The following is a 23,897-nucleotide window of genomic DNA, read 5'->3' on the forward strand; positions in this document are numbered from 1 at the left end:
CCTCATTGTGAAAAACAAACAGTTTAAGAATAAAAGTATTATATAATGTGAATGCAACCAAAAGAGTTCACAATGCAAGTTTCAAGTATGATCATTAAATAATCTATTGAGTCTATGAATGACTCGTTAACCTTTCTAAAGGAAACGAAACACTGAAGAAGAATATATTTAACAATATTTCCATTTTAAATTTCATTTTTAAATACCTTCTATGTATTAATTTACATACATAGAAGGTATATGCTTGGTATTGAGTATACACTTACCGATAAATGTATTACAAGTAAATGCTTAAAATCGAGCCGTACTCCATACATTTATAAATATGAATCAACTACGCGGCAGTACATACAGTTCTGACTTGAATAATTGTATTTTACGGATAGACATCCTCTCACTTACCTAGAAAGAGAAGAAAATAGATTAAATATTTTTATTATACATGTACGAAAATTAATAATCTGCATTTTAATAAAAACTAATAATTGTCAAAAGTTTTTTTAGGATATGAAATTTTAAAACAACATTAAAGGGACTAATGTGAGAGGAGGGTGCTCGTTTTTAATGACAGGATTATAATCTCTTTATGCATAGAGCAACCTTTTAATAAAACTATTGCCTACTTTCAGGCGTTGGCGGCACTACTACATTGATGCTTAAAATCCATATATTCTTCAAGTATTTTCTGCTTCCTTATCACCTTTTTCCCTGCACTATAGTCTCTTCTGTCTAGCAGAAAATGCACTTCCGTATTCTCTTAATAAATTATGTAAAATTGCGGTTAATTAATGATATGAAAAGCGATTTTCCACGAACCACAGAGTCACAGCCATTCACACATCAACATACATATATGCACAAGCGGCAAAAAAATATGTTTACCAACGATTATTTTAATTGTTATTTTCTTTGGCAGGCAAAAAATTTATAAATTACTTGCTGGTTACTCGCACGCAAAGTTGGCTGGTCGACTGATTGCTGGCGTGAGCAATGTATATATGTATACATGTACGCTGGTAATTGCTAAATTCACATACTTTAACAAAGTAAAACTTTAAGTGTGACCTACTACCAATCTTTGTATATTTTAAAGCAAAAAAAATTAGATTAAAATATCTCAGACATTTTTTCCAGTGTAACAATTTTATGAACTCCACCCCTTCTCACTGGCCTCTTAAACATTTTTCACCTCATCATTTCCAATTTGTTACACTCTTATAGTGAATGAATATTTAAAATTATTCACGTTGGTTCTGGCGACAAATGTACTCTGCAATAAATGATGCGCCCAAATGTTTGCTATGTACATACATTTTCTGAACTGCTGGACAATAGCATTTATTAGGCTCGTGCTATCTGTTGATGTTTATTTATTATGTATTTTATTTATTTATGCAGTTACTCTAGTGCCTTGTAGTTTGTAAGTAAGGTTAGATATATTTCTGAGTTAGTTGTATTGTATATTTTACTCTGCCTAATTTAATTATACCTCTGCTGAGTTGGTGAATTTTCACTTTAGCAGTGCTTAATGTACTAGTTATTTATGTTAATGAAAAGTTTAACAATTTGAATGAGTATTTCTTAAGGAATTTGTTGAGAATTTCAATATTTCAATTATTTCTACTAGAATTATGCTAATGTCTCGCATAACTGCAGAAAAGCGCTTAATTTGTGCAACTTAAAGCCACTGACCACCACCAGCTTCAACAACATGATGAGCGTATTTGAGTGGGTAGCCGTTGTGAAGGATGGTAGTTGGTGGCAAAACTAACTCTATTTTCTCATACAAGAAGCTCATAAACTACTTTTCCTAATTATAATTCAATGGTGCGTGTGTGGGTGGCAAGAACATGGGTATACCAGAAGGAGAACCGTGTGCAGTGGAAGTCATTGTAGCAGATAATACAAGAAAGAAACACACAATTGATGAATTCAATGAGCTAAACAATGAATAGCAGAAAGAAATGATGTGATGTCACACAGCTGTGTGGTATGCAAGTGCTGGTGAAGAGTGTTATCATGCGAATAAAATGAAGTGTAGTCTATAGTTAGACGCCTGACTGTGTAGGCGTGTAGGCGGAAACTTGGCTCAGACATTTGGCTAGTCAGTGGAGGTTGAAATAGTGTGAGAGAGAGAGAGTAAATAAATGCTTTTACTTACGAATATATAGATTTATACCAGTGTAAATATTAAGTGTGTGTTGCTGAGTGTTTCGTATATACAGAGGTAGTCAAAATTATTTAGACATCGGACGTTTTTCTACAAATTTCACACAAAAAGCTTTCGCTTGTTGTTGTTGTTGTCGCTGGGTAACAAAATGCTATGTTGTTGGAAACCTTCATCTATTCCTAAGCGGAAGAAGTTAGTTTGGTGAGAATAGCTGGACATATAACAGAGAAATGGGCAAATTAAACGATGACTCTTAGTAGTCAAAATACACATACATAAATACACACACATTTTTTTTTGCGTCAAAAGTATTTACACATCGCGATTTAGCCTTTATTCTTGGATTTGGTTTAAGCAAGAGTAGTAATTGGATTCTATTGCATTCATAACCACCTAACTCAGTCTTAAAATATAAAAATTGGTAAATAAAATGTCGAAAACAAAGGAATTATCGATTATAACTAGATTGGAGACTGTTACTAAGTTTAAGACTCGGGTTTCGGCTTCGGAGTTAGTAAAACTTTATAGAATTTAAAGGAATACTGTTTATAATGTTATTAAAAAGAAGGACACGAAATATTACAAGGGCAATTTAAAGATCAATCACATACATCACAATTTAAAGATAACTGGGCGGAAACCTGTGATAACTCAAAGATAATGCAGAAGATTAGTAGGAACTGTCATACAAAATTCCACAATTAGTCCTGTTAATATTGCAGCAGCATCGAATCAGCATATTGCATGAACAGTTCATGATGCTACACTGTTAAGGCCATTTAAAAATAGTAACATAAATACCTACGTTGTGCATAAAGTTGACCACTTCCGAAACCATGAAAACGGTTTATTTCCGAAACCAAAAAAGCGATATGCCTCTTATTTGACATAGATTGCATCCTGAAGCCTGTCGTGGGCAGCTAAGGCAAAATTTTAGTTCCAGGGCTTCTTTAGTAAACGCTTTATGCATTTACCGCGTGAAAAGAAGAATAATGCAATTTAGACGCTAAATAGAGTCGGGAGTGACATTATGATTTTTTGGGAAAATTTTCCTTACTTTTGTTTTGAAGATTTGGTACTAATTTAGGGACCTTAAATCATCCGGATATATCAGATGACCATGCCATTCTAGTGGTCCGTCGGCCTTTTCCAACTATTGACTACATTTTACAACAGGACAATGTTCATTTTATGAAGGATCTTTACCTACAAAAGTTTTAAATGAGGCAAATCAAGTTGACCTCCGCACAGCCCTGACCAACTTTATTGAAAATATTTGGGGTTTCGTTAAATATAGGAGGACAATTGATATAATAACTGAAAACGACAAAATTTTCGACATTTGATCTAAATTAACAGTTATCTTAACGCACAATTGTGTTGAATCAATTCGGACCAAAAAGCAGGCTGTTATTGATGCCAAAGGCGGTGTAACCAATTATGAATTTATCGCCTTAGAATAGTAACTTAGACTAAACATTAAAATTAAAAAAATTATCATTAAATAAGAACAGGTTAATAGAGTTCAAGTTGTGTGTAAATACTTTTGACTACTGCGAGTCTTCAGTTCATTTGCTTATTTCTCCGCCATATTTCTACTTATTCTTGCCAAACCGACTTTATTCGCTCATGAATTGATCAAGGTTTACAACAACATAGCATTTTGATACCCGGTGACAACAACAAGCGAAAGCTTTTTGTGTGAAACTTGTAGAAAATGTCCGATGTGTAAATAATTTTGACTACCTCTGTATGTAATTTAGCTAGAACCAAATGTTTTGAATACTTGTAGACATTCTTCATCTCTTTAATAATAATATTAAAATAGGAAAATCAGTGAAAATCAATAGAGAGTACTAATTCTTAATTTTGTACAAAAATTAGCTGTTTATCAAATGTTATTTTTGTTTTCATTTTTTATATTACGAATTTTTTTTCTAAAATTTTTATAAACGATTAAAACAATTAGAAATATGATACCGGTAAGGAAAATATATAGTTTGGCTTATAATATATATTTGAGTTTAGCACTAAATGGTTATTCGATACTCTTTTTATAGAAATCGTGTCTTTTAGAAAACTGGTTTCAATTACTATGAACTAAATACTTGAGTTTCAAAATTTAGTAGTACAATATAAAGCAATAAAAACTGTAACCAAATTATTTAAATTTCATAATTTTAAACTTAAGTACATTATCCAGATGTTTAGTATTTTCAAAGTACAACTATAGGCTTGTCTTGACAATTAAAATTTAGTACTAAAAATAGTTAGTGTACTTAATGCTCCTAATATGGCTGAAACTACCTTGCTTTGAACCTTGGTTTCTTTTTTAAAAATATATGTAATTTTAATACAAAAAAATTGTGTACTAATAGCCTTTTCACACAGGAGCTAATTGATGAATTAACCGGCCTCTGCTCGATTAAAACGCTGATTAATATCGATTTGATCAATTATTTTGGCTGTGTGAAAAGGCTAAAAATAATATTTCATACTTATTTTTAATAACTTGATATTTAAACTGTTATTGCAAATATTTATTATTCATATGAAGACCAAATTTATATTTCACTTATCACAAACGCACAATGTGAGTACTTATCACATTTGAGTAGCCATATATTGCAGAAAATTTGCATTCATAAGTACCTTACAAAAGTTAATTTATTGAAAATGTAAATTAAGCGCAAATATGCAAATATTTTCAAAGGATTATCTGCCAAAAAGTGGTACATTTTCACAAACAAAAATTCGTATAAAAATTATTCAAATATTGGAATACTATACACATATACATATGTACATATTTCCTGGCATCAACGGCTATAAATACTGTCCAGCTCGTCTCTGTGCAAAAATGTTTGTTCAAAATAAAATCGAAAATGAAATAAAGTATAAAAGCGGCAAGAGCATACTTTTCTCTGTAATTGAACACGTGAAATTGGCAAGTACTTAAGTGACACACATACAGATACACAGTGAAAGGTTATTTGTATGTATGTGTGTGTGACTGACAAAGAGAAAAGTGCAAAGTGTGCACACTCATGAGATTGTAAAAGCATATAAATGTACATATCAAGAGTACTATTGAATATAGATAGCACCACAAGTATGTCAATATATATGTTTGGTTAAGTGTGTGTGAGTGTGTTTGGCTAATCCACGATTCAATAAATTGCCATCTTGTTAGCGAAGCAGTCAGTGGATAATACCGCAATTCAATGGCAAACGCATCAGCACGTGAGTGACGACTTTATGTACATATGTATGTATATACATATCTATGTATGTGAGTCTGCTGTGTTGATTGGACGATTAATGATTTTGTGATTCAACAAAATAAAAGCTTACTTGATAATAATATTAATATTTTAATATTTATATTTTTATTTTCTCGATTTTATAAATTTATGATATCGAACAAAAACAAGTACTTTTTGCCCAATTAAAAGCACTTCGTTATTTTTGAGATATCGACTAAGTGATAATTAATATCGTTTCTAAACCTAATGAGTTTTCTGTGTCCCAATCCTTTATATTAAATCCGTGTTTCGGTTCTCTTAATAAACAAAAATTATAAACAGCCAATCTAACTCACATCCTACATTAATGGAAATAACTTCCTCTTCTTCTTGACTGGCGTAGACACTGCTTACGCGGTTATAGCAGAGTCCACAAGGCGCCACGTAACTCTCCTTTTGGCATTTTGGCGCCAATTGGTAATACCAAGTGAAGACAGGTCCTTCTCCACCTGGTCCTTCCATCGGAGTGGAGGCCTCCCTCTTCCTCGGCTTCCACCAGCGGGTACTGCATCGAACACTTTCAGAGCTGGTGTACTTTCGTCCATTCGAACAACATGACCTAGCCAGCGTAGCCGCTGTCTTTTTATTCGCTGGACTATATCCATGTCGTCGAATACCACATACAGCTCATCGTTCCATCGTCTGGGGTATTCGTCGTTGCCAATGTTTAAGGGACCATAAATCTTCCGCAAAGCCTTTCTCTCGAAAACTCCTAGTGCCGTCTCATCGGATGTTGACATTGTCCACGCTTCTGCACCGTAAAGTAGGACGGGAATGATGAGAGACTTGTAGAGTTTAGTTTTTGTTCGTCGAGAGAGGACTTTACTTTTCAATTGCCTACTCAGTCCATAGTAGCACCTGTTGGCAAGAGTGATTCTGCGTTGGATTTCAAGGCTAACATTATTATCGGTGTTGATGCTGGTGCCTAGATATACGAAATTATCTACCACTTCAAAGTTATAGCTGTCAACAGTGACGTGGGAGCCAAGACGCGAGTGCGCTGACTGTTTGTTTGATGACAGGAGATATTTCGTCTTGTCCTCGTTCACCAGATCCATACGCTTAGCTTACCTATCCAGTCTGGAAAAAGCAGAACTAACGGCGCGGGTGTTGTTTCCAATGATATCGATATCATCGGCGTACGCCAGCAGCTGTACACTCTTATAGAAAATTATACCTTCTCTATTTAGCTCTGTAGCTTGTATTATTTTCTCCAGCATCAGGTTAAAGAAGTTACACGATAGTGAGTCACCTAGTCTGAAACCTCGTTTGGTATCGAACGCCTCGAAGAGGTCCTTCCCGATGGAAATAACTGCATTGTACAATTTGTGGTTTCTGACTTGCATGGCTTTAGCTAGCATAACTAAGCCTCAATTATTTGTATTTGTGCTGGTGTGTGTGTGTGAGTCCAAGAATATTTACATATCACCAGCAAATCTAAGTTGACAGCAGAATAATCAAATACAACGAAGTCAAAACAGCACAAAATGACAGCAAGATAAATAGGCAAACAGAGAAGACGGCCACCCGGCTCGGCTTGGCACAAAAGCAACGAGCTTGAGTTATGAATTGCAGCATCGCAGCTAACGCGTCAAATAATCAGATAAGCAAAGCAAAGACGAGCAGACGAGGGTAAGTAAGTGAAAGAGGCCAGAGTAAGTAGATTAAAGCGGAATGGGAAGGAGAAGAGGAGTAGACCGGAAGCATACAAGTTTTGGGCGAAATAGATTGGTATGTACAGATATGCCATATACACATGCTCTAAGCATGGGGCTTTTCATTCGGACAAGTCTATGATTTTGATATTGCAGTCAGTGTCATCATATTCTAGGCTTTTGATATGCACTACTCCTTATTGGAATACCCTGCTTATAGCATATGAGAATATTCTTCTACGTCTTGTAATAGCCAATTGTCGCAGTATACCAGCATAAAATTACTGTCACGTAAATTTATATCTATAAACAATCCATGTCGAGTCAGTGTGAGTTCTGGTAAAGTAGCACGTGTTTGTCTGCGGATGTTTGACCGGGACGTTGAAGTAACTGTAAGTGTTAACATAATAAATGATGTAGAAAGTGCTCAGAGAGAAAGTGCCACACAATGAACGAAGCAAAGTAATGGTACCAATAACCTATTGATTACTGTTACGAGAATACGCAAGCAATTTCAGTACAAATTTGTTAAGCATATAAGTAAGAGAAGCAGAAGTAGTGACTGTGTAAATTAGCAAATTAGTCGGTAAGCACTTTAATACACAGATTGTGGATGTGGAGTTAGATCTAGAAAAGAATGTGTACTAAACTATATCAAAAGCAAATTACAAAGGCAGATGTCATCCTTAAGAAATAATTCTATGTGGTCCAAAAAGGTTTCATAAGGTGTAAAAACTTATCTTTGAACTTATATTGTAGTCACAAAATTGACTCCCTAAAGAAGTTTTTCTATCCCTTCTCTATCTTAATAATTGAATTTCTTAAAAAACTGACAACTTCCAGCAGACATACATTTAATATTGACTATGTACCATCATATTGGCATCGAAATACCTTCTTGGATACTTGAAGTCGAATCGAATCGAGATCGAAATATTTGAAATGATACAGAGACAGTTGACATTGAGGATTCACAGATAGGTGAATGGTAAAAGAAGGGTTCTGTAATAGATAAATAGCCTATAATCTCTACTTGACTTTCATAGGGTAAAATAACATTGGCATTATATATTCACTACATAGTTTTGAGGAACACCAACAATAGAGTTGCAAACATTATTCTAGTAAAATCGATCCGAGGTGCTAGATACTACATGAAAACATTCCAAATCAACTGACCTCTTTTAAGTGTCAACGTTTTATAGGAACTATAAGTGACATATACGATACGGAGATTCAGAGAACATAATATGGCATTGTGAAAAGTGACCATGAGTACTTATAAATATATGCGATGGAGATACCCATCACCTACCACATATGATGGGTAAGCGAGTCTGTATATATTTGCTTGTGCGTTAACTGATTTCACTGCTCCGTTGACCAATATTTGCCGGCAACACTCGTTTGGTTTAACACTGTGTGCACATCAAATTACAGCGTTTAACTGTGAAATGGTTTCGGTGTCCTTTGACAGCCTGCGAAAAGGATGTTGAGTTGCGTTTACCTTCAACACTATCACACAGAGATTTCTTTTCCCCCTTTTTTAGTTGGACGATTTCAGCACAGTTTTTATACTTTGCGTTGTTGGCTCTGTCGCTCATTTGTAATTGAGTTGAGTTTCCTATCCGCTTTTTCTACAAATTTCCCCTTGACTCAATATTTTTCTACACTTTTTCAGTGTACGCAGACAAACGTACAAATTTACTTAAACTCTACCATAATGTAGGGTGTGAAAAAAGGAAATACTGATTTGGGTCAGCAGTGAAGCTTGTAAAGCGTTTAGCCACACCACAGAGATACGGAGATGGGCGCATGAGCAAATACTAATACAAAGCAAATAAAGCTAAAGATTGTTGTGCGACTAAGGAAACGAATGCGTGTGCGCAGGAAGACGCAACAAGAATATCCTTAACCCTTTATAGCATCATGTGACAGATATGTTACAAACCCTTTTAGAGGGTACAAAACATAGGAAAATTAACAGTGTCACACTCCGTATTTTTCAATTTTAAAATTCTCTGGTTTTTTATGTATTGACATCACTTATAAAACGGTACTTTCTTTTTCGCTGTGGTAAAGTTAGTGAATGCACGTGCTTGCAATTACCGAAAAGATAAAAATAAGAAAATTTTTGGTGTTTTAATAAAATATTTAGTGGAAAACTCCAGGTAAGTTCACTATTATGTTTAATTTCTATAAGATAATACGAAAAATGTTCACTAATACAATACATATATAGTGAAGTTTAGGTTTGTACCATTTCTGTAACATTGAGTAATAAGGGTTCGTCTCGTTCGTCTATTTTATCCCTTTTTAGACCTTGCAATGTCTAATGCTTGGCTCTTATACAAAAGAGCTCATAAAGAAAAAAAATTAGAGGGCAATCAGTTGTCATCTGCTGATTTTCGTTTAAAAGTTTCCACGGTGTTGTGCAAATTGGGTACAAAGTCCCCTATGAAACGAAGAGGAATTGAAGCGGAGATACAATCTAAAAAGCATAAGGGCCCAGCCCAACATGTTCCTCCTATGGCAATTAGGCAAGATCAAGGTGGACACTGGCCGGTATGGGCAGAAAAACGAATTCGTTGCAAGCGTCCAGTATGTGTTGGAGTATCACAAACGGTATGTGAAAAATGTGGTGTGGCTTTATGCTACAACAAGCAAAACAACTGTTTCAAAGAATTTCACACTTCTTAAAAAACATGTAAATATTCACGATATACAAATGTTATTATTTAATGAGCTTAGAGACGTTGTTACATAACGTGACATATCTGTCACATACCCTCTTTTGTTGTTTTTCACCCAAATAAAAAAAAATTGTATAAACTAATACACGTACATATTTCATTTCTATCCGAAATCTATTAGAAACGATACAGTTTTTCCGTTTTTACTTAGTTGAGTTATAAAGGGTTAAGCAGTTGTTTGTATTTGTGAAACAAAAAAAGGGTGAGGAGCCCATTCGAAAATAGCAAAGAAAGCAAATTAACAGATTTAAGAGGTAGGAAGAGTGAAAACCATTAGCTTTTAGACGCATTTATAATTAGATACCTCTTCCGCTGAAACCTCGAACTCACTCTTAAGAAAATTCCTTTAAAATTTTAATTTATTCATATTTATTTTGAATTTATCCAACTACTACTGGGCTACTTATAATATTATGTATACAATCAAATTATTCGATAGTCTTTCAAATCAGTGTTTTTTTCTACAGAAATTATTATCGAGTGGGATAATTATTGTGTGTCTCCTAGCTTCTTAAAACGAAGTTAGCATCAACTCGAAGTCGATCAGAGGGTCTGATTCTGGGATTTAGTGGTAGAGATGTCTCATACATTATAAACTACCTATCATAAACTGTAACTCGTAATTTGAATCAATTTACCTATCCCAGATCTAAAGATTTGAGTTTTTTGGATTGGGTGGAAAATCCGGACTAACTGGACTAAGTAGGAATCGAAAACAGAACCTCAAAGTCTTTTTTGCTTCCCCAGACTAAATATGCCTCGAGCTTCATCTACAGTTAGGTGTAGTACGAAGGCTGTTTCCCTATAGGGGGAAACCCACTTAGACTATCGAGAGCAGTCCTTTGTGATGCCATAAAAAATTCAACCCCCTCACTTATTTATGAATCGACAAAGCGCTTGGAGCCTACCACAAATCTTCATAGGTTTTTAACTTCTGTATCGCCTAGTTCGCGGGGGTGCCCAAAAAAGTGAGATCCAAGGATTTTTTGTCTAGATCTCGCAAAGGCGGGACATTCCAAAAGGAAATGCTGGGAGTTCTACCTCACCTTCTTCTAGGCAGCTTGTGCAGCTAGCATCCGATAAAATTCTTAATTTGACCCCGTGAATCCCAATGGGACAATGGCCAGTTAGAACACCTATAACTTGGGAAAGGTTGATCTTGTTTAGGGCAAAGAGTTCCCTTGACCTCTTGCGATTAACTTTGGGCCAGAATGATCTTGCGACAGAACAGGTGCTAGTGACTGTCCAACGCCTGCTCAGTTGGACTGAGACCCATTCATCCAGAACCAAGTTGCAAGAGGACAGCGGCGCCCCTGTTTGTTCCCATTCCACTGTAAGTGCAACAGAAGTACCTGTCCTAGCAAGTTCATCAGCCTTGCAGTTTCCTAGGACTCCGCGGTGGCCAGGCACCCAAACTAGTATGATAGCAAAGTGCTCCGATGCAACTGATAGCGAGGACTGGCAATCCTTAACCAGCCTGGAGCGCACAGTCATTGAGCTTAAGGCTAATATTGCCGCCTTACTATCAGAGTGGATCGTTACCTTTTTGAAAGCTGCTGCACTCCGCAGCAGTGAATCCGCTGCAACCTTTATGGCCGCCACTTCCGCTTGGAACACGCTACAATGGTCCGGAAGCCTAAAGCTGAAGTTAATGAGAAGTTCCGGACCATAAACTCCTCCTCCAACTTTCCCCGCTAACTTCGAGCCATCCGTAAAGAAGCTTACTGCGTCTCTCCTCCAGCGACTTCTACCCACCCAACCCTCTCTTGAAGGTATGAGAGCAGAGAATACGCCGCCACGGTAGGGCTCATCGACAAGAAGGTAGTCCAGTAGCCTCGGAATGAAGTCGAAGCGCCTGAGGATACTAGAGTGCCCAGGCGCGCACTCTGTTAAGTACCCAGCCTCCCTCAGCCTGATAGCGGTTTTCGCGGCCATACACCTTCCGGCTATGTCCACGGGTGCTATATGAAGTAAGGAATTCAGTGCCAAAGCGCACCGCATATGGCTATGAGAGCCGCCCGTTGCACACTCACTAACTTTTTAGCTAGTGAAGTCTTTTCAAGCGCCTCCCACCATACGTGAACCCCGCAAAACATTATAGGCTTGACTATGGTTTCATATAGCCAAAGAACTACTTTTGGTGAGAGGCCCCATCTACTACCAATGGCTCCCCTACAGCAATACAGGGCAACCGATGCCTTTTTTGCTCTTTCCGCAATGTTGGCTTTCCAAGAAAGCTTTCTGTCCAAGACAACACCTAGGTATTTTACACTGTCGGAGGGATGAAGACAGACTCCTCCCATCGACGGCAGAGGCGCATCCGGTATTTTGTATCTCCTGGTGAAAAGAACTAGCTCAGTCTTACTAGGATTTACAGAAAGACCGTTGTCCAGAGCCCAACTTGATACGACATCAAGGTAACTTTGAGTTAAATCATATGCGGTATCCAGAAACTTACCTTCAACCATGAGAATCACGTTCTTTCGCTGCGCCTCCAACAGCGCTTGTCTCAGCAGCATGGGGGGTGGATCCACCTCGTCATCGTGGGACATATAGGCCGAAATCAGCCATATCCCTTCCACGCCGCACTCTAAGTTAGCGGTGACAACGTCTCCGTTGCTGAAATTAGGCAGAAGGAACACATTTAGTTCGTTTCGCACTAACAAACAGGCTCTGTTTCTACCTGAATCGCTGACCGCAAGTAGCTTGTGGCTCTTCGTCTTTAAACCAGAAATACCGTTACTGCTCAGCCACGGTTCCTGGATAAAGACGACGTCGACTCCGTCCCGTTCCAGACGGAGTAATAACTCTGCGGAGGCCGCCTTTGCATGCTGCAGGTTAATCTGGAGAAATTTCATTCTACAGACTCTCCTCCAGTAACGCTAGTTCAACGCTTTGATTCCTCTTGCTTTTCGACGAACAGCTTATCCAGACCGAAGTCGGACTCATCGATTACCTTCTCAAAGCCATAACTAATGGCCCCCTTTAGCTCTTTGAGAGGACCGATGGACTCCGCATTAAGCAGTATCAGCGCTTGCCGATAGGGTTCTTCGGTTTTCTCGAGCCGTATCACCTTCCAGTCGTGTGCTGGCAGCGAGGGATTACAATATTTTGTAATCTCCTCGATTTCACCCGCAGAGGAGGGTTCAGCTGGAAGCCAGACGCGAGCCCTAGGACGCAGTGGCAAATCTGCCTTGTCTACAGCCTCCAATCTGGCCCCTTCCCAAACCTCCCCCACGAGAGAGACCGCCTCTTTATAGAGCACTGCCGATCGTTCATCCGCACACCTAATCAGCTTGTGAAGCCCGTAGTGCCAACCAGCACTTTCGCAATCCGGAGGTGGCCCAGGGTTTCCCCTGATCACCTTCAGGAACACGGCAGAGATGGCCGCCGCCATCCTCTTCCATTCTTCTCGGGAGATGGCACCATCCCCCCTACTGCGGTCCAACACGCCGATCTCGATGAAGCCCGCCGACTTAGCGATATCGCTGAAAGTTGGCGCAGCTCCCGTCCGCGGCCTCTTGACGAGGCGGGTTTCCGCCAGCTACCAACGTCAGTCTGTCCGTAACTGCCCCTGGGACAGAGGGCTCACCGACCTTTTTGACGCCCTTGGAGGGTGACGATCTCGTCACCTTGGGTACTACTCGCTCACCCGGAGCGGGTGGAGAGCTGAGAGTCGATTCCGACCCTTCTATACCTTCCGCTGTCCTTTCTCTGTCTTGTTGTTTATTGTTGTTTGTAGTGTTCATTCTATATGGGTCACCACTCAGAGCCGCTATCCACCCCCCGAGAAGGTAGTCGCCTTTAGATGGTCCCAAGGTTATCTCGTTGGCGAGGCCAAGGCGAGGGTTGACGTATGCCCTTATGGGGCAATACGTTCAGAGCCGACCAGCGCAAAGAGGGAGTCTTCTCAACCTACACCTACCACACCAACTTAATGATGACGGGGGGGGACGTACTCCGAGGCCTGCCATGGTTTTAACGGGACGGTGGCCGTTGAGACATTAGCCCGTCAGCCATTTCTGATGAGTGTCACCCCATCATACTCAGGTGGCAGAATGCCCCAACAACCAGCCCAGGGTTCAACCGAAATATCTAAACAGGTGTCTCTACTAGTTGTCCGTGTCATGCCTATGGTCTGGAAAATCAGGGGGTTAGTAAGGCCGTGAAGGCCGCAGGTCATTTAGCGTTACCCAGGATGCACCACTCGGAGGCGACCCACACTACATCCCAAACTACAGTTACTAGAGACCGATTCTTTTACGTTTGGACTAACTTAATCTATGAAATGCGTTCATATACATGTATTCAACTATTTTTTCAACCATAAACTCCAAACTCTGTTGTTAGCACCTCAGTGCTTCCGATGGCCATTACTCGGTTCGATGGCCAGTGTCTGTCATGAACGCTCGTTGGCTGCCATGACCGACCGACCGACTGGTTCCTCAAGCTGTTGCAATTAAAGGATGCTTAGCGATGTACCGTTACATGCAATGCACAAATATAAAAACATAATTGTGGAAGCAAAAAACAATCAGTGTTATCTGACGCACACACGCACGCTCATACAAATATGGATCGGGTTTTATAAGTGCGTGTTTGTTAGTTTTTTTGTTTCTCCTTCTTTTTGCCTGCATTTTTCTTCTCTTCAATGCTTTGCTTTTATGGTGAACTAACGGGTGATTTTTTTGAGGTTAGGATTTTCATGCATTAGTATTTGACAGATCACGTGGGATTTCAGACATGGTGTCAAAGAGAAAGATGCTCAGTATGCTTTGACATTTCATCATGAATAGACTTACTAACGAGCAACGCTTGCAAATCATTGAATTTTATTACCAAAATCAGTGTTCGGTTCGAAATGTGTTTCGCGCTTTACGTCCGATTTATGGTCTACATAATCGACCAAGTGAGCAAACAATTAATGCGATTGTGACCAAGTTTCGCACTCAGTTTACTTTATTGGACATTAAACCAACCACACGAATGCGTACAGTGCGTACAGAAGAGAATATTGCGTCTGTTTCTGAGAGTGTGGCTGAAGACCGTGAAATGTCGATTCGTCGCCGTTCGCAGCAATTGGGTTTGTGTTATTCGACCACATGGAAGATTTTACGCAAAGATCTTGGTGTAAAACCGTATAAAATACAGCTCGTGCAAGAACTGAAGCCGAACGATCTGCCACAACGTCGAATTTTCAGTGAATGGGCCCTAGAAAAGTTGGCAGAAAATCCGCTTTTTTATCGACAAATTTTGTTCAGCGATGAGGCTCATTTCTGGTTGAATGGCTACGTAAATAAGCAAAATTGCCGCATTTGGGGTGAAGAGCAACCAGAAGCCGTTCAAGAACTGCCCATGCATCCCGAAAAATGCACTGTTTGGTGTGGTTTGTACGCTGGTGGAATCATTGGACCGTATTTTTTCAAAGATGCTGTTGGACGCAACGTTACGGTGAATGGCGATCGCTATCGTTCGATGCTAACAAACTTTTTGTTGCCAAAAATGGAAGAACTGAACTTGGTTGACATGTGGTTTCAACAAGATGGCGCTACATGCCACACAGCTCGCGATTCTATGGCCATTTTGAGGGAAAACTTCGGAGAACAATTCATCTCAAGAAATGGACCCGTAAGTTGGCCACCAAGATCATGCGATTTAACGCCTTTAGACTATTTTTTGTGGGGCTACGTCAAGTCTAAAGTCTACAGAAATAAGCCAGCAACTATTCCAGCTTTGGAAGACAACATTTCCGAAGAAATTCGGGCTATTCCGGCCGAAATGCTCGAAAAAGTTGCCCAAAATTGGACTTTCCGAATGGACCACCTAAGACGCAGCCGCGGTCAACATTTAAATGAAATTATCTTCAAAAAGTAAATGTCATGAACCAAATTTTATGCGTTTTTTTTTTTAAAAAAAGTTATCAAGCTCTTAAAAAATCACCCTTTACTAGCAATTAAGCATTATCGTTTATAGCCCTCAAATTCCTGTATTCTGTGTGCCTATGTAGTTGTTGTTGGCGTGTAATAGAAGACCGCATGAAAAAGGCGTTTTGTGTTCCGATTGCCTTTGTATTCATTCGCAATATCTGCATAACTGATGGCTATCATTAAAGCAATTGATTTAAATCTTCCTTAATTTCTAAATTCACTCAAGTTGCTCGGACTTTCTCTGATTTGCGATTTTTTTTTTCTTTTTCCCGTTCTTTTTAGTTGCACAATATGAAAAGGGTTAATCATTTTCATGCCATTCGCAGTTTGAGCAATTTATGTAATTGCAGTTCTTTTTTCATCACTTTTGTGTTTTCAAAGAATTTCATTCATAGATGCTTAGATAGGTTCAATAGAAAAAAAACTTGAAAGTAAAGAGGGTTACCATATCTTTTTCCATTTAATTTAGTTCTTTAAGAAAATGTATCAAATAATACATAGTAGAGAGAAGGGTTCAGTTACTTAAATTAACAGGTTTTAGTTTAGAAAATATCTTCACTGACAAGTGCGCTAAGAATATTTCGTATACTAGCACTATCTTGGAATGTAGAACCCATTATCAAGAGGGACGACTAATATCGTTCTTAAAATAACGCTTTCTCTCTACCAGTTGTTGCCGTATCTGAGACTTTTGTAGGTCCAAATTTATAAAAGGCACATAGCTCCCAATGCTTTGATAGTGCCTTTTGGACTCTTTAGTTAGCGGACTTTAGTGAATTCTCTTGATAAGAATTTCTGCAATAATCGTCTCAATATAACATTTGTCCATATTAGAATCTAGCTTCATGAGTAGAGCATCTACAAGGAAAGGGTACTTCACGGCTGAAATTGCTAGACAGTTTCCTTAAAATTCGTTGTTGAGTTAGTTAAGTCGGAGCTAGTGAATAGAAGACATGAAGAAGTCTTCAAGGATTCTAGAGGAGCTAACCGTAAGCCTATATTATCTTACACAAACCACGATCTTCTCTTGCATGAGACAGATATCCCAGAATATAAATATCAGGTCGACACATGACTTTTGAAAAGACAATATTTGGGGTCTATGAATATACCATCTTTGTCCAGACTAATGGTTCAGTACATAGTCGTCCGGCTATCGGTAAAAAACCTGATCTCAATCACTGGATCCCTTTTCAGGCTTACCAAAATTTTATCTGGTCTTGAAACTTTTCTTAAATTTTTCATTAATCGTTCCGGTTTTCCAGCATCTTATATTCATATCACTCAAGGTTTTCGGGATCCCCCTTCCTTCTTAAATCTTCCTTAATTTCTAAACCTCATTACATATTTCTAGACATCTGAGTTCAAAGTTGGCACGAGAGCTCTTGTATCCTGAATATAATTAGGATTTACTATAGTTTTGTCCAGTACTTTCTTATTTATTTCCTGAAAAGTCACAAAGGTTTAATGAGATTGGCTCTGTCTATGCACTTGAAATACTGTTTTTGCTTCCTAGTAGAAGTAAAAGACATTATTTTTAAAGGTTAGGATCTTCGGTGAATTCTTTATTTCTTGTATTTTGTCTTATTAATATGAAATGGTCCAGTAATCTAACAATTTTTAGACAATGGAGTAAGCGAGAGGACCTCTCAGAGGCCCTACCATTATCAACCGCCATAAAAACTTGTTCAGATGCATCGTACTTCCAAATATACTTTATATATAGAAATTGAAATTCAAAATTTTCTTAAATAGTTTTAGTTTTACTAAATACTAGATTTTGTCCTCTGATGATTGACATGAGTTTCTTCTTATTATAATAAGTAGTAGTAGTAACTGGAACAGACAGCTTTACTAGCCGTCTAAAAATTTCAAGGCGATGTATATCTAAAATATAGAGTTAACAGTAATTTCCGAAGGAGCTTCGAAGACGGCTGTAAATTTTTGGACTAAATTGAATTGAAATTTAATTCATGTGAGGATCTTCTAATCTAAGATTTAGAAGATTGTTCAAAGAACCGCTTACATTGATACAACCGTAGTTTCTTATTAGTATGAGCAAAACTCTAGACTTCATCTTACAAAGACGATGTAAGTTTGTGATGTCTTGAGTATAAAGCAATTATTTGAAGATAAATCTTCCAAGCAGTCATTTACCGTCAAAAAAACACTTCAACGCTCCATTAACGTTATAATTACAGTTATCGTTAAGCCTCAATGCATCGAAGCAGAAGTTATATATGAAGAAGATGTTGTTGTTTTTACTTTTTGTTTTGTGACACTTCCTGTTAATTCACCTGAGAGCGAAAAGCATTTAATTAACCAAAAACATGCTAACTTTTGAAGCCGTAAAATGTTTTACACCAAATAAATTTGTGTCTGTTATTTAACGCCAAATTCCGCCTCGCTTGCTTTTATTTATTTTCTTTGCGCAAATTTACTGCTATTTTTCTACACAACTTCTGTGTTTTTCTTGGTTTTGTTTTTGTTGAATCTTGCCTAATTATTCAACGCTTATCTGCCACATGTGTCATGTGGCGCCTAAATAGCTGCAGCCGCAAACATCAAAACAACACATATGCTATTAACGGTATATTTTCTTGTGCTTCGCAGAAGTTGAATGGCTCAACGAGCACGCAATGCGGAGTTCCTTATTTTTGTATTTGTTTTTATTATTATATTCTTCTTCTTCTTTTTTTTTTGTCTTTCGCACATTTTGGTGCGGTCATTAAGCCACCACAATCAGGCTCAGAGCCCACCGCAATTCTGCCGTGGGCTGGAATTGTGTCTTACAAAGCTTCTCGTCAAATTTGCGCTAACTGAAAACCACATCATCGTAATGAAATTACTGTGGTATGAGAGGCTTTGAAAGTTGTAATGTCCCTTGAAAAGCGAAAAGACAGTAAAATACGGGACCTGTCGGTGCTTTCATTGAAAAAATGTTATTTCACAATATTTCTTCTATGTTTGGTAGTTCTATTCGCTAGCTTTCATATCATTTTGAATTCAAGTAAATTGTGTTGCAATGGCATGTGTTGCACTCCATATCACGCAAATTCAGTGAAATTACTGCGCATTTTTCGTTTAATGGAAGTCTTCACAGGCGCTTAACACTCGAAATGCCATAAAAACTAAAATAAGAACAACAACTAAACGGCATCTTTAATGAAAAAACTTCAGGCTGCATTAAGTTTGAAAGGCCACTGGGTGTTTGGCTGTCCTGCAAAGGGCGTGAAATGCAATTTGAGGCAGCGCTATTCGTAGCTATTGTGATAAAAAGTGGGAAAAAGGAAAACAAGTTCTTGAAAAATTCATAAAACCGCGGTTATTAAAAAAGTCTGAGCACATTCATATGATCATATGTATGCCTCTGCGCCTCTATGTGTATGAATAGTCGGGAGAAAATGTAATATGCCAGTTTGGAGAAGATTGCAATCTTTTGAAGTAGTGTCGTAGAAAAAACAAAACAAAACGGAAACATACTGAGATTGAGGTAGGTTATGTATCGCCATGTGTTCACATACCGAAAATAAAACAAAACAAAACAAAACAAAACAAAATAAAATAAAATAAAATAAAATAAAATAAAATAAAATAAAATAAAATAAAATAAAATAAAATAAAATAAAATAAAATAAAATAAAATAAAATAAAATAAAATAAAATAAAATAAAATAAAATAAAATAAAATAAAATAAAATAAAATAAAATAAAATAAAATAAAATAAAATAAAATAAAATAAAATAAAATAAAATAAAATAAAATAAAATAAAATAAAATAAAATAAAATAAAATAAAATAAAATAAAATAAAATAAAATAAAATAAAATAAAATAAAATAAAATAAAATAAAATAAAATAAAATAAAATAAAATAAAATAAAATAAAATAAAATAAAATAAAATAAAATAAAATAAAATAAAATAAAATAAAATAAAATAAAATAAAATAAAATAAAATAAAATAAAATAAAATAAAATAAAATAAAATAAAATAAAATAAAATAAAATAAAATAAAATAAAATAAAATAAAATAAAATAAAATAAAATAAAATAAAATAGGTAGGTAGGTTGGAGTGGAGCCCTTCTGGGCTCAATTAGCGCTAGATGCGCCATTTTGTTACACTATTGTAAGATCTTAGAAATTACTGCTATTGCGTTTCATCTCGGCGTTCGAACCATTTTGTGTTCTCTATGAAACTACTTATTTCTGTTATTCTTTTTGAGGCCAGCCATCCAAGATCTGGTACCTGATAACTTCCAAGAGTCCTGTGTCTGATTTGAGCTAGTTCCGGGCATTCGCAAAGATAGTGGAAAACCATTTCCTTTTTGTCTTCTAGTTTGCAGGAGCGACATATGTGGTTATGGGGCAAATCCATTTTCAGCGCATGTTCCCCAAATGGCCAGTGTCCTGTTATTGTGGCTGTAAGCCTGTATATATTTTTCCTGGACTTATCTAATAAATCCTTCGTTTTTATCTTATTATAATCGGGCCAAAATAACAAAACATTTTACATTTGTTGTTTGATTTCCATCTGTTTATGGCTATTTCTTCGTAATATGTGTATATCTCTCTCCTGATGGTTCCTAATGGGCATTGAATTTGTTCCGCCTCGGATTCATCTAGAGAGGCTCCTGTTTTTGCCAATTCATCTGCTTTTTCATTTCCGTAAATATTCCTGTGGCCGGGCACCCATATAATGGACAGGTTGAGTTTTTCTGCTAATGAGCACAAAACCTTCCTGCAATTGCTGACTACGTGAGAATTAATCTCCGGAGACGACAAGGCCAGCAATGCTGCTTGACAGTCTGTGTATATATTCACTTTCTGTATCCCCCCATTGTTGTTCAACATGGCTCCACAGGCCTTCTGTATGCCAAGCACTTCCGCTTGGAAGATACTGGCTGCGTTTGGTAAACGGATAGAGAGAGATATGTCCAGATCATTGGAGAATACCCCCGTACCTACTCCGCAGTCCATTTTGGACCCGTCGGTATAGATTGAGATCGTATTCTCCTCTATTTCTAGACCTCTTCTCCATTCACGTCTAGAGGGTATCCTCACCTGAAAGTTAGTGTTGAAGTCTAACTTTGGGGGGATATAGTCTGATTTGTATAAATTGTTAATAAAATAATTCAGGATACCGCTATGTCCATCACTTTTCTGGTTCCAACCACCTAGTTCATTTATTCTTATAGCTGAAAGTACTGCTACTTTTCTTATGAAAACGTCGATGGGCAGTTGATATAGGAGTACATTTAGTGCGTCAGTCGGACATGACTTAAGCGCCCCAGTAACCCCTGCACAGGCTGCCCTCTGTAATCCATTTAATTTTTTGATGCTATACTCCTTATTTATTAAAATAAAAAATATAATAAAATAATCTCCGCCTACTGCCATTTAACTCAACTAAATCGATTATTGTCATCTACACGCATTTATATTAGACCTACAATAAAAGCAACATAATTACTTTATTCTAAAGCGAACTATTGTCATTTCGGCATTATTCCATTATGAGCGGTTAAAGTTACGCCTTTATAGAGTAAATAACACAAATGTATGCATATATTTGTCTACAACTTTGCTTCGCCGTCTTCCAATAGATGTCTCTAGGGTCAAGCACTGGTCGATTAAATCGATTTTATATCGATCTTGGACATTTGTGTCAACATTAACCCAACAAAATATTTGTAGAGATCTGTTTGTATCCCAAATTTATTCTCAACTAAAAATGTCACTTTTTGACCCGAATTCTCGACATTTGCGGGGAATTTTGCTTTTCTTTTTTAATTCCAAGAAAAATGCGGCTGAGGCTCGTAGAATGCTTTCGGATACTTACGGTGAGGCTATCCTAAGTGAAAAAAGACTTAAATTTACAAAAAAAAACAGCGGAAGTAAAGTTGTAGACCTAATATGATGTGCCTAGGGTATTAAATTTTAAATGAGCACTGGGAAAAGGTTGAATTATTACGGTTTTTATGTTTGAGAATTTACATTTATATATACTCAGCCTATATGTAAACACAAGCAAATGTCAGTAATTTTTTATGCGAAAAAGTATATTTGTATTCACTTTTGACTCGTATGTATGTAAGTGAGTAAAGAGGAATACTTTGTATACAATAGAGAGTCAAATCAGACGAGAAATGTGTAAATGGCTAATTAGAAATTACAAATTCCAAAAATACAGAAAATAAATAAAAATAAAAGATTCTAAATCAAAATCCATTCAAGTATTCCATTCTATCTGCCTATAAGACATTTGAATGGTAATTGGGCGCGTAGTAATGAGGAAAAGGCAAATTGCTTTGCAAATCACCTAGAAAAGGTATTTCAACCCAATGGTCCAAAAAACAATTTTAAGTTGCCAACTTTGCCCAATATCGCAAACGAGTCAAGCGTGTCTATTAGGACATCTACTTATGAAATTACCAAGATCCTAAAAGAGCTAAACCCGAAAAAGTCTTCAGGACACGATAATATTTCTCCAAAAATGTTAATTGAGTTGCCAAATATTGCTATATCAGTGCTCTCTTTGCTCTTTAATGCAATTCTTGGTTTCGGGTACTATCCAATTTCGTGGAAAAAGTCGCAGATCATCATGATAGATAAACCTGGAAAAGACTTAACACAACCGTCTTCCTACAGACCCATAAGTCTCTTACCCTGTATTTCCAAAATATTCGAAAAAGTTTTACTATCAAAAATGTCTTCTTTCCTCCACGAAAATAATATAATACCAACCCACCAATTCGGGTTTCATGCTAAACATGGCACAGTAGAGCAAGTGAATAGAATTACAAACGAAATCAGGAAGGCATTCGAGCACAGAGAGTAATGTTCAGCTATTTTTCTCGATGTAGCTCAGGCGTTCGATAAGGTCTGGCATGAAGGCATTTTATGGAAAATCAAAAACGTTTTACCTTACGATTTGCATAAAACATTGGAGTCATATTTAAGAAATAGGAAGTTTACAGTTAAAGTAGCAGATTTCATATCAGAAGAACGAGCGATAAGGGCCGGTGTACCTCAGGGCAGTGTATTAGGCCCTACTCTGTACATAATATATACAGCAGACATTCCAATAGCTAATAACGTATTGACATCAACTTTTGCGGATGACACAGCCATAATAAGCCGTAACAAATGCCCCATAAGAGCATCAAGAGTATTAGAGGAGCACTTAACTTGTGTTGAAGAATGGCTAGCCAACTGGTGTATAAATATTAATGAGCAAAAATGCAAGCATGTTACATTCTCGCTAAAATCGGAAACATGCCGGACAGTTAAAATAAACAATGTGCTAGTACCCCAAGCGAATGAAGTAACTTATCTTGGGATTCACCTGGATCGAAGGCTCACGTGGCGGAAACATATAGCGAGTAAAGTAACTTGCATGAAGTTCAGAGCAGCCAATTTAAATTGGCTTTTAAACAAAAATTCTAAACTTAGCCTAGACAACAAAGTCCTGTTATACAATGCAATCGTAAAACCGATTTGGATGTATGGTATTCAACTGTGGGGTACGACCTGTGCAACCAACATTGATATAATTCAGAGATTCCAATATAAAATGCTTAGAACAATCACGGGTTCACCATGGTACATGCGTAACGAAAATATCCATAAAGATCTTGATATTCCTATGGTAAAGAAGGAGATAGAGGACAATAGAAAGAAATATATTTCTAAACTTCGTGAACATCCAAACCCTTTGGCTAATGCTTTGGTACATTCCAATCAAACTCGTTTAAAAAGAAGAGATCTACCAGCCTATCAGAGAGCACCGTTCTACCAAAACAGCTCAACCACATTCCTGAGCTTTTTTAGTTGTAAATAGATTTAAGATTTTATTACTTATTGTTAGGCTTTAAACAAAGCAGATTCAATAAATAAAAAAATATGTATAAAAAAAAAAGTATTCCACTCTTAATTACAACTTACACAAAAATTATTTGAAAAAAATTTTATTTTTCAAACCACAAACAAAACAATAATGACATCAAAGTCCAGTTAAGTCTTTCATATTTAATTTACTGAATATAAAATATATCTCTACCAAAACATACAAGCATATTCTAG

At 37.0% G+C, this 23,897-nt stretch overlaps 1 protein-coding gene and 1 pseudogene across 1 annotated transcript; both read right to left on the bottom strand.

Moving 5' to 3' along the window:
- LOC105220245 (protein kinase C, brain isozyme-like) overlaps positions 1-12,435 on the bottom strand; it is an 85,891-nt pseudogene extending 73,456 nt beyond the window's left edge.
- On the bottom strand, positions 12,367-14,099 carry LOC128922766 (uncharacterized). The gene is made up of 2 exons (XM_054234467.1): positions 12,567-14,099; positions 12,367-12,502 (listed from the first exon to the last, which is right to left on the bottom strand). The coding sequence occupies exon 1, from the start codon at positions 13,278-13,280 to the stop codon at positions 12,771-12,773; it is 510 nt and encodes a 169-aa protein (XP_054090442.1). The 5' UTR covers positions 13,281-14,099; the 3' UTR covers positions 12,367-12,502; positions 12,567-12,770.
- Positions 14,100-23,897: the final 9,798 nt, after the last annotated feature.

This window comes from Zeugodacus cucurbitae, chromosome 6 (assembly GCF_028554725.1).
Source record: "Zeugodacus cucurbitae isolate PBARC_wt_2022May chromosome 6, idZeuCucr1.2, whole genome shotgun sequence".
In the NCBI taxonomy this organism is placed as follows: domain Eukaryota; kingdom Metazoa; phylum Arthropoda; class Insecta; order Diptera; family Tephritidae; genus Zeugodacus; species Zeugodacus cucurbitae.